General features: G+C 37.7%; 3 protein-coding genes and 1 long non-coding RNA gene across 4 annotated transcripts; 1 reads left to right on the forward strand and 3 right to left on the reverse strand.

Moving 5' to 3' along the window:
• Positions 1-933: 933 nt before the first annotated feature.
• Positions 934-1,999, forward strand: LOC119193164. The gene is made up of 4 exons (XR_005113870.1): positions 934-973; positions 1,218-1,333; positions 1,479-1,539; positions 1,801-1,999. It is a non-coding gene; the product is annotated as an uncharacterized LOC119193164 (long non-coding RNA).
• A 2,072-nt stretch (positions 2,000-4,071) lies between these two features.
• Positions 4,072-6,451, reverse strand: LOC119193167. Its single transcript, XM_037446815.1, has 5 exons — positions 6,394-6,451; positions 5,718-5,894; positions 5,168-5,350; positions 4,772-4,888; positions 4,072-4,314 (listed from the first exon to the last, which is right to left on the reverse strand). Exons 3-5 carry the CDS (start codon positions 5,318-5,320, stop codon positions 4,237-4,239), a joined length of 348 nt encoding a protein of 115 aa, XP_037302712.1. The 5' UTR covers positions 5,321-5,350; positions 5,718-5,894; positions 6,394-6,451; the 3' UTR covers positions 4,072-4,236.
• Positions 5,688-9,237, reverse strand: LOC119193165 (stress response protein NST1-like). The gene is made up of 5 exons (XM_037446813.1): positions 9,175-9,237; positions 8,597-8,718; positions 6,918-7,061; positions 6,450-6,492; positions 5,688-5,894 (listed from the first exon to the last, which is right to left on the reverse strand). The coding sequence occupies exons 1-5, from the start codon at positions 9,235-9,237 to the stop codon at positions 5,688-5,690; spliced, it is 579 nt and encodes a 192-aa protein (XP_037302710.1).
• A 499-nt stretch (positions 9,238-9,736) lies between these two features.
• On the reverse strand, positions 9,737-11,150 carry LOC119193166. The gene is made up of 3 exons (XM_037446814.1): positions 11,089-11,150; positions 10,240-10,443; positions 9,737-9,863 (listed from the first exon to the last, which is right to left on the reverse strand). The coding sequence occupies exons 1-3, from the start codon at positions 11,145-11,147 to the stop codon at positions 9,737-9,739; spliced, it is 390 nt and encodes a 129-aa protein (XP_037302711.1). The 5' UTR covers positions 11,148-11,150.
• Between the last annotated feature and the right edge of the window lie 476 nt (positions 11,151-11,626).

The following is an 11,626-nucleotide window of genomic DNA, read 5'->3' on the forward strand; positions in this document are numbered from 1 at the left end:
AAGTTTCGGAACTCACATCATATCTGGCAATTTCACCGCCGTCGTTCTTATTCGGCTCCATGTTTCCCGTCGGTTGGTCTACGCTCTCATGGTATCGCCTGGTGGTGCAGTTTAGTTGTGTGTCGCGCGCGATGCGACGAGCCGTCGCGGTGGCGCGAGTGACGTTTTCAAACGGATGTCACATGTGTTCTAATTTTGATTTGATTTTTAATTGTTTGTGTGAATGAAGGTCAAGGTTTCAAGCAGGACATATATAGCACATTTCGTTGAAAAGTTCTTATAATTAAAATTGTAAATATGTTTCTACGTGAATGTTCGGATAATATTTAAAGATTATGAATATTTGTAAATTGATTTTAACTCATTAACATTATAGAAGTTTATAATATGTTTATACGATATAATTTAACTTTTAAACAGGAAAAGATATTGATCAAAAGTTTATGGTGTTATAAATATATTTTGTCTGTCTTCTACTATGCTTTGCTGTATTAGTTCGTAATTTAGTATGTATTATAAAAGCGATTATTATTATAATACGGCATCAATCAAGAATTATTAACCAAGTTATAATCATTTTTCTTCTACTAGATACGCCATCTGCACGGTCGATGCCTACGATTAGAGAGTTACCGCAAGGCGCTGGTGTGGCAGAAGAGGTACCTGCAGCGCGTGCTGGAGGGGTACACGCAACTCGAGAAGAATCTGTGTTTATTTCGTCTGCCGCTCCACCAAGGAGTCGCGGCAAAAATCGCTTTAGGTGAGTGGTTTTACTGGGTATAAATGTTTTTGAAAATCATTGTATATTGCTGCAGTAATACGTATTGGTAGTGTATTGTGCAAGTGGTGACGTACGCGTGCGTGTGCAGGTGTGCGCGCGGTGTGGCAGGCTGCGCGCGCGCTTCCTGGGTGGCGGCGCGCGCCGTGCGCGCGTCTCCGCCAACGCGCTGCTGCGCGCCGACACCTCGCGCGGGTACGACCGCCCCTAACACTACTCTCCTTCACGCTTTATCATTCGCACATTATATACTATTATTTTAAAACCAAAAGAGTCCTTATAACGACGATTTTCCTCTCATATAATTTCTATAACTTACATCACAATATTATACTAATATGTTATGTTAAAAAATACAGAAATCACTGTTTTATACAAGAAAATCCATAACAGTATTTGTCATTTGTAATAGTAAATATTTAATGAAATTTCTCAACAGTACCAAACAGGACCTAGGTCAAGGACTACAAACCCCCACTAAATTGAACGTGAGCACGGCGCCGCGACAGTCACTACGTAGAGACCTCGCTATGGGCACGCCGGGGTCACCGCACTGTGAGTAATTTCAAACTCAAAAATAATTATACCCAACTGCCAACTAACAATTGCCTTACACTATTGACTTACATAAAACAAATTATAACATAGCATTATTACCTAAGTAGTTTAAATTGTTGCTCATTGTCATATTTATTTACAGTGGACTTTATCCGTCGGTCACCGTATCCTAACTCGCCGAGAGATGATCCGTTCATATTGAGGTAAGGCCAAGTTTTGGACGTCCAAATATCAAATCTCAATTTCAGATTTTTTTTGACATTTCGCTAGCTCACCATTTTTTTTTTACACCAATTCAGTTTTATACATATCTCATTATTATATACCTAGTGGTATAACTTTCAATAAAAGATGAAAAGGAGAACCATGAATATAGTCATGGGCGTAGTTAGGGGAATGGGCGGTGACACGGGAGGTTGTAGTGATGAGCCGGCGACATGTTTACAGTTTGTGTTGCGTTGCAGCCACAGTTCGCCGCGCGGCGCGGAGGCGGGCGCGTACCTCAGCAAGCTGGAGCTGGTGGGGCGCTGTCTGCAGCGCGCCGTGCACTCGCGCGACGTGCCCTGACCTGCGCACGCGCACCGTGGGCTCTGCACTGCTGTACAGTCGATCGATACATGTAGTCATCGTGATGGAGTTTCGTGCTAGTGTTTTCATGCAAAACTACTATTCTTCAATTGACGTTTTCAAAAAGGGATTTAATTTTATCGATATAAATAGATATTTACAAAACCTATTGCTTGTCGAATAATAACCGAGTCTGAAATAAAAGTCAAGTACATAAATGGTAAAAGTTCGAAATATGTACTTTTTTATACTTCATTATACAAATTTCAAAAATAAAAAGAATGAAACATGAAAATATTTAGAAGCAGGTTCTAAAATGTGGATGATTTTTTTACTTTTTTCTATAATAACTCAGCAAAGTGGCCTTATTAAACGCCTTAGATCTTGCTCATGTCATTCAGTGTTAATTTTTTTGTATGAAAACACCGCTACCAGCATTTGTTTTGTCAATGCATTTCCGTAAGAAGTTATCTCAAGTATTAGACTAGTGCCAAACGGATTGTATTCTGGTGTTACTTAATTTATTTGTTAGAAGTTATTAAGAGTTTTTTTTTTTTTTCATTTAAGCCGGAGATGTACAATTCCATGTTCGTATTCATTTTATAACTCTTTTTTTTCGAAAGTATATTGACGAAATTTTAATTTGACATTTCTTATTGATAAACGCATAAACAATTGGGCGTGCTTTTTTATTTTTTTATATGTTACAATTATAACTTACAAATTTCTCTCTACTGAATATGTATTTATAGTATTTTTTTGTTATTATTGTTTAAGTGATGAAAAATTTAATTGTGGCCGAATGTATACTCAATATTTTGGTGTCAAAGATTTTGTTATGTATGTAAGTTTTACTAGACACCCACTTTTGTATATATTTAGATTTATTGACATTAAATTGTTATGACGAAGCATTCGAACGATTAGTTTTAGATTTTTAGATATAATTTTTCGATTGAGAATTCGCTTTAAATTATACCACTTCTGAAATGTTGATTAATAGTTCTTTTAAACAAAAATAGTAATATATTAGAAAGTTATGTATTTAATGTTTCAGAAAATGTATTTTTCTACAACAGAAATATGTTAAAACGGACATTTGTAAAGAGTAGTTGTAAATATTAGGATAACAGGCGTAGGGAACGCCAGCGCAAATTCATGCCATGTTTAGCATAATACTAGATTAGTTTTACTTTTTTATATATGTTAAATAACGAAAGTACAAGTTAGTGTAAGTCTGGAATGCGTGGAACGGAACGTGCTGTGACGTCATAATATAACAAACTTTTATGTACCAATTTAATAATTTATACCGATTAAAAAAATATTGCCGTTATAGATATAGGTTGTTATTACAATTTATAATATTTATTGTTCATTCAGCGTCGTTATATTAAATGTAACTAAGAAAAGCGGTTATAACTTGCGAAACCTCTTTAGTTTGGCTTTAATTTTTCTAGAAAAATAAAATTGTTTTCTTTTCCAACGTGTTTTGAATTGATTCGGCGTATCTCGTAACATTTGTGACTTATGTATGTGTCTTGTGAAATTTTAAGAGATATAAGTTTCCTAATTTTTGTAAGCAACTCGCTGTTAATTAATATTTTATATGAAGTATTTATGGATGTAATTGTATTACTTGTTAAATTTCAGTTGTGAGGTTGTAACTTGTAAAGACGACATAATAAAAGCAATTTTGGTGAGATGATTCGTCTCTAGTGTCTTCAACAATTTAGCTATTAGAAACTAATTGGAAGTAAATTGATACATTGTACACAGGAAAAACCTGTTAATACTTGTATATTTTATTAGGTGTCTACCTCAAGTCAACAACAGCGGGTTGTCTATTCCAACAAACCATAGACAATAAACACCGTATGAAGCCAAAGCAAACGGATAGTATTACGTATGCCGTGTTATCAGATTCCAGTCGCTATGTACAGAGTGATAGAGCACAAAATCGCACAATAGTTAGTTGCACCATATTATCAAAGGTACTTGTTCATTGCTTTGAAAATTCGATGTATATTTTGTTGATTATGAAGTAAAAGAGTAATGTATGTAATTTTAGGATATCTGAATGTTGTAAATCCCACGGGATCGTACGTATCTACACTCACAACGACCAAAGAATTTAGTTAAGTGCTAGATGTAAAAAAAAATGTAAATTTAAGTTGAAACCCGATGAGCTTTATTACACAAACATTTTGACACAAAACCACTATTTTCTAGTCACACACATGCAAGTGCCATGTAACGCTCTCTGTAATAGACAAAAATTCTAAAGTTGACGAATAAATGATTAAAAAAGAAATATTTTGTAAAGCGCAGTTTCATTTGTGTTTGAGGTCACAGCGGCACTGCTCCGTCTTGCATGGGATTGTCACGATCGACGGCAACAACAGATCCGTCTGGAAAATAAAAGTAGTCCTATTATAACCTAGTCCTATCCTTTGTCAGAAACAAATAACGCTAGAACAACCATTGCGAATAAACGATCTTGATCGTTATTTATAGATCGATCCTACCAAAATAAGGTATGTGACCGTAACGCTCCACCTCTATTCAGTTCTGTTCAATCGGATTGATCTGGAGATATGGATTTAGATCGTACATAAATTAGGCCATTATATCATATATACTACAATATTTTAAATTATGTCGATATAACTTACCAATTCCTTTCTCGGTATAGTAAGCTCTTAAAAAATATCTCTTAAGGAGAGTACCGAGTAATTATACAAACATTGGTATTTTTAGAGACTAGTGATGGAAAGTAGAAATTATATGTATAAATGTAGGTAGATATAGATGTAGCTAGTTGGTAGTAAGTAGGTAGGTAAATATAATTGGTTATTGGATACGAACCTGTGCGTTGCGTCGCTGCAATCCGTTCGCAGGTCCGATTCGCTTGTATGCGGCCACGTTCTCTTCTGGCTTGCTCTCCTTGCTAGGTTTCTTCGACTCTGGCTTTGACGACGCCGGCTAGTAGAGTCGTAAGTATAAGTTGATATTTTCTATATTGTACTTCGTTGAATCGAATATATTGTGAGGGTAAAGAAGCTCTAATATAACTACCCACCAGCCTTTCACTTGTAACAAATAAATAACTTCGGGCTTACTTTTTTGCCATTAATTGTCAAATACATCTTCTGTAATTGTTTTCTTCAGGCCTTTCATTTACAATGTCACAATAGTTAGACAAGCTAATGCACGCACATTACTTTTAATTTACTGCACCAGAATGTACGTTCTATGTTTTACCTTCTCGTCCTGCATGCCGTCCCTCTTGGCCCCCGTGTCTGCAGCGTCCTGCCCCGGCGGCGGCGGGTCCTCGTACCAGGGGTCGGGCGCGGAGCCGTCCCACGGCGCGTAGTGCGGGTGGTGCTCCTGCAGCGACGCGGGCAGCGCCGGCATCGGGTACAGGCGGTACAGCTTGCAGTAACGCTGCGGAGCAAAACGTGGCTTTGTTCAGTGGTCGATGGGGAATGAAAAACAATCCAGCATTGATGTTGACCAGGAGTTAGCTGTAGGAAAGGGTAAAATTATGACGAACACTAGATGTGGTAGATATTAGGCCACTGGAATTTTAGTAATCGATCTGATACTTGTTTGTTTTACAATCTCCTGATAATCCAGCTTCTAATTTCAATGTTATTGGAATACATGTAGACGACCAGATAAAGATCTTATGTATGTGGGCTTCCGCTACAGGTCGGTCTGAAAATTTTTAGGGAGGTCTATATTCAGCAGTGGACTTCGGCTGATGATCTACTTGATTTTCTTATACAGCACTAAAGAACATAGTTCTTACGTCAATAGCCTTATGCAAGGCAAAGTCCGGGCGGCCATGTTTGGCAGCCTCCTCGAGCAACTTGTTGGCGTGTGTGAGCAGCTTGTTGTCGGCGTCTCTTAGTTTCCGTTCGGCGAGCTCCCCGTAGAAGTAGCGCGTGTCGGCGCGCTCCTGCGCCTCGCGGTCTGAACGCTCTTTCTGTACCAACAACGCTTATAGTTTAGACTCAACAAGGAACGATATCATAAAAGGAAATTTAGATTAGCATTAGCATTATTAGCACAGAACTGCGTAGGGTCCATATAACCTGAATCCTGCCGGCTCTCTTTTCGTAATTAATGTAATGTCTGATTATTATTAGAACGATTTGCAAACCGTATTTATGTATATTATTACCGATAATTAGTAATGATTCTCTTTCAAAAAATTTCACCCTTTGCCACTGATATCGCACATGAATTTCAATGGCAATATTATAAGTAATACTATACACAAGCGACTCGCAACAAGTCAAGCATCAAAACTTGCAGTCAGCTTGCCTTGATCTTTTACCTACATGGTAACAATCGCTTGCTAAACCTAGCTTAAGAAATAAAAGTGACATGAGGTGATTAAGGAAGTACAAATAGTTTTTGCTGAGTTTCTATATATAAAGTAATTTTTTTTAGGATATTCGGTGCATAATTGCGTTCCTTACCCATAGTTTCAGTATATCCTCTTTGTACTCATTAATTTTCCTCTCCTTCTGTAGACGAAGTTTTCTTTGAACTCATTATGAATCTCTGCATTCTTGAACCTAAAATAAAAAATACGCTTATGTTTTGAAAATGTGAAATCAAAACGTTGCAAAAGCCTGAACATGCAGAAGTTGAAGATGATGTTTTTTTTTATTACCGTCAATGAGAATAGTCAGACATATTAGGGAATTTGGGGGTAGGTGTCTGGTCTCTTATATTCGAGGGGCCATCTGGGTAGGTACAATCGCAATCTCTTTCTACCACCAAGAACCATTTTGCGTGCACAGTTTTATTGTAGTTTGAAGGACATTGTAGCTAGTGTTATTACTTGGCATTGTAAGACTCAACATCATGTGTCTTGGCGATACAAAGTTCTGTACCTATGCACTATTGTTTATGATGGGTCGTATCGTTTACCACTAGGCAAGCGGCTTGTTCGCCTTATCATTCATCCGCAATAAAAAATAAAAATTGTATGCCGCACCTGTTCATGATCTCCCACTGGCGCATGGTGTTGAACTCCCTGAGCCGCTGCTCCTCATCCCGCAGGAACTGCTGTCGGTCCGCGACGCGCTGCTGCTTGAACGCTTCCTGCTTGCGTATATCTGCTTGTCTGCGAGCTTCGTTACTGGAATAGAATTAAGTATCACGTTGCATTTCATACTATCGTGGTAATGAGAAATGGTCATTGGTCTATCAAAATTGTTTCTTTACAGAAATAATGTATTAAAGATTGCTCGAGGTGATAGCGGCTACGAGGACCTACAATAATTCTTTATGAGTAGTTGTTTTTACGACGTCAACAACATTGTTTATTTGACTACATTTATACTTATAAAGTGATGTAAGCAATTCACATGTTAGAATACATCAAATGAGCATTACAAGTGCCCGGTATGATGTCATCGGTGTTATGACTAGCCGAACTAGGACAGCAAAGTTAGATGACTTAACTATTTGCATCTGTTACATTTTATGTTTCGGGGAACTCGATGCCTAAAACTTTGATCGATCCTTCAGCTTAATTCGTATATATACTTACCTATTTATTTTGCAAAACCTCTACTTCTCTCTTAGTAACCATTTTCATTTCAATATTATAGATATGTGTTAAGATATTATAGTTCGTGGTGAGCAAAATAAGGAGGCAGTAAGAGACAATTTAAAATTTCTAAGAGGAAAGGAAGACCGCAATACCATACCATACAGCAAATACATTTTAATGTTTAATTCTCATGACACATTCGGCACACCACCGGCCTATAATGTGAGACAATATTTTCGTTCTGCTACGTTATGGCTCTAGACATTTTACACTTTTAAGTGTTGCGACACAGGAATTATCTATTAAAGTTTATTATGAGCTGCCCCGTTGTAAATCATACTACAAGTTATCGCAGATTTATGATAGAAGTCAAGAGCGTCGCCAAGGAGAGGGAAGGGGGTGGGGCAGGGGGGGCACCCCCCCCCCCTCCTAGAGATTCTAAAACATTGCCAAATGTAAAGCAATCAAAGTCCTAAGTCTTTGACTTGACTTGCTTGATCGATCATTCCGTACATCGAAACTAGAATGAATTCACTAGAATGAATTTCCTAACTATAAAATTCTATTACTAAAATTCCGTACGCTCAATTACGCTCTGCTCTATGTGATTGTTAAAGAGGGAGAGCGGGAGTGGTGGAGGAACATGTGCTCTCGAGTTTACCTACAATTCATACTTTTCTCATTCTCTATATAAACTTGCCTCCTAGGCCATCGGCTGGCGACGTCCTTGGTAGAAGTTAATTAGCGGTGCTAGGCATGATAAGCGTAAAGGTTACATAAAACAAGCTACCTTTTCTAGGCTAGGTATACACTTGTATCTTCCTAATATCATAAACTGCGAAAGTCGGAAAATTATTGATTTGATTAATTATTGGATTAATATATTTATTTATTTCGGCAAAGTATACAGGCGGGTAGCCATAGGCCTAGCCCTAGGGTGGTGCAGATATATATAAGTTTACTTTTTATTTCGGTAATTTGCTCTCATGCGAAATATATTTTTATTTAAATAGAGGGCGCTGGAGTTTATGATGCTTTATGGACTTTTTGAAACAGGAATGGGTTTTCATGCAGGCAAAGGTATTAGCAACATGTAGTATTAAATGAACCTCACTCACATAGCTTCTTTCTCTTCAATAGCCTTCTGCAGTATGGCCTGTTCCTTCTCCTCGCGCGCCGCGTCTCCAGATTCCAATTTCTGACTGATCTTCTCTAGCACACGCAGTTTCTCGTTCTTCAACTGTGGGAATATTGGTAATAATCCTTACTTTACTCGTTTTGGAAAGATAGATAATGGCATGTGTAAGGATCTTCAATACCTAAGCGCCGTTTTCATAAAATATCCCGATCTATAGTGAAAATGCACCAAACAGTACATAGGGTTTTCATACGCTTACAAATAACTTATTTGAATTGACTTATTCTTGAGTTCGAATGGAAGCTAAAATCAGTTTTATTTATATTCATTATCAATAACGGCCGCCAGGTATTTGTTAAACTTGAAGTACTTTTTAATGCAATCCGTGCAAAACCACAACATTTAAAACCAACACAGATATTTAGTAATCGTATTTCATAACATTAAGACCATCATCGATTGCCGATATCTCATCAGTGCCGCAGCTTTTTCATTTAGATATTTAGCAATTAACCTATAGAACATGAAAAGCTGTAATATAAAACCAAAAGAACATACGTCGATCTCGGTCTGCTTCCGTCTCCTATCAATCCTGGCCTTGGACCTGAGCAGCACGTTCATCAGGCTGGTCGTCCATGCGGTCGCGGGCCTCTTGCTCCTTGCGCCGCTGCTCTCTCCTCCTTAGACCTCTCCATGTCGGACCAGATGCGGGCCTTTTCTGCTGCTTTCTGCAATGGAAAGATATTTTTAATATTACAAAATATAATGATTTCTTATGTTTACGCGAACGTTAGACATTAAAATTAAACTACTTTTCGGATTTTACCGCGGTTTTAAATTTTAGTCTTCTCCCGACGTTTCGAAGACTTTGCAGCCTTCATGGTCACGGGGGGGACTGAGGTGTTGTTCATCCGTAAAGTCAAAGTTACAATATCTACCTACATTTTACATATATACAACTTTTTAAATTTTAGATGTTGGTGGTCCAATAAAAATTAAATTTTAATGTCCAACTTTCGCGTAAACATAATATCATTAGGTACCGAATGATTTCAAAATTACAATGTTGAATTTTATGGTTGTATATTTTTGAAATTCCTCGATACTAAGTTAGAAGTACTCACAAAATTAGTTTCAAACTCTTTAATAGCCTCCATCTGTTCGGTTTGCCTTTGATGTTGTCGATCTTCTGCAGATTCAGTTCCGTCTCGTACTCAATTCTGTTTCGCTCGGCGATCTCATTGGCCCTGTCGATAGATACTTTTAAATAACTCCCACACATAGATACTTTTAAATAATTCAGTACATGGTCATAATCAAATTTCATCTAAATCTACTTTTACTTACGTTAGACATAACGTCCCAATATTTCCATAAACTTTCGAATTAATAATATTAAGAAGAAGTGATATAAAAACTCAGTTAATTTATACCACCATTTTCAATAAACGAACCCAAACGCTTTTTCTGTATATCGCGAAAATGGAGCGATCACAACAAAGTTATCATGACATGCTTACAAACGATTTATTTTGATTGGTTTATTCTCGAAATCGGATTGAAGTTTGGATTGAGATCGTTTATTAAAGCTGGCTGATAGAAGGAATATAAGATTATTCTCACTGATCGACTATCTCCTTCTGATGTCCCTTGTTGACTTCAAATCGTTTCTGCTTTCGATCTGCCATCAGTTGGTTCCATTCGTTAGCTTTCTGGATTATGTCGTCGTCGTCTCTTCTCTTCTGTTCTGCTTGCAGACGCCTCTGTTCTTCCAGGAATTTGAGCTGTTCCATGCGCTCTTTCTGTATCACTGTTTCTATAACGGCACTGCGGGATATTTACCAATAAGATAGATTCAGTTATAATTAATTAGTATAAAGCATTTATAGCAGCTGAGCAAATTAAATTATGGGGTAATTTACTTCCAGTATTTTTTTTGCCACTAATAAATTTAAGCATATTTTTTATGTTACAGGTACTTATCTGTTTAAATATTGTTAGTGCCATGGACACAGTAAAACTGGCTGGTGGTAGGATATATTTTATATTCGTCCGGATAGCGACCACCGTACACAAGGTGTTAAAACCCGTCGTAGTGGCTCACGTAAGTGTGTCGCGTTCCGGGATCAGTCTGTAATCCGATTCCAATAGGCCGGCATAATTGTATCGACTGTCGAGAGGTAATCATCTCTAGTTAGTAGTCGACATTCTACTGGACCCCGCCACTTACCATCAGGTGCAATGGGGAAATTTCGCCGTGCCGCTATAAAACAAATTCTCTAAACGATTTCAGGATTACCATGCCCCTCAGAGCAAAAGTTTGGGCGCGACTTAGAACCAACGTTGCTAGCGTTATCTTCTTCACATCTTATTCCCATGATGATATAAGGCAGAAGTGATCTTTGATATAAGGCTATTCAGAACTGATCGGGCGTTAAATCCTTCAACGATTGTGGTTAGCTCTGCCTCCGCCCGAGTAACATTTTAGGCGCGTCCTTGTTCTTAAACACGATGTCTCTGGCGCTGTGCATCAGCCCGTTGCTGCTCCCTCTGCTGCTTCACGTAGCGTTTGTAGAACCGAGTATTAGCCTCGGCCTCCGCGATCTCTCGCGGCGCAACTCCTCGTTGCGTTTGTTTACGTTCTGATATGAAACAACACGAATGGATTGTTTTATTTTTGTCTTTGTGTCTTTATTTATAAATAAGTAGGTTCATTTTCATAACAGTAAAATATTGGCATTCGTGACTAAAGTTTTGGCAGATTTATGTTTTTAAAGTTTGGCTATGTGCCTGAAAACGATTGTTTAGAGAAACAAACTAAGGAACTAATGTTTTTACTTGAAACTGGCAAAAAATATTGCCCGACAATAATTATATGAATCCAGGATCCAAGGAAGACGATATTTTACCCTACCGCTAGACCAGAATCAAATTATTTTTAGTAGATACTATGATGAAGAATTTGCTTAAAACATCTATCGTTTTAAGACAGACTATGAACTAAGCACCT

Source organism: Manduca sexta, unplaced genomic scaffold, assembly GCF_014839805.1.
Source record: "Manduca sexta isolate Smith_Timp_Sample1 unplaced genomic scaffold, JHU_Msex_v1.0 HiC_scaffold_3688, whole genome shotgun sequence".
NCBI classification, from domain to species: domain Eukaryota; kingdom Metazoa; phylum Arthropoda; class Insecta; order Lepidoptera; family Sphingidae; genus Manduca; species Manduca sexta.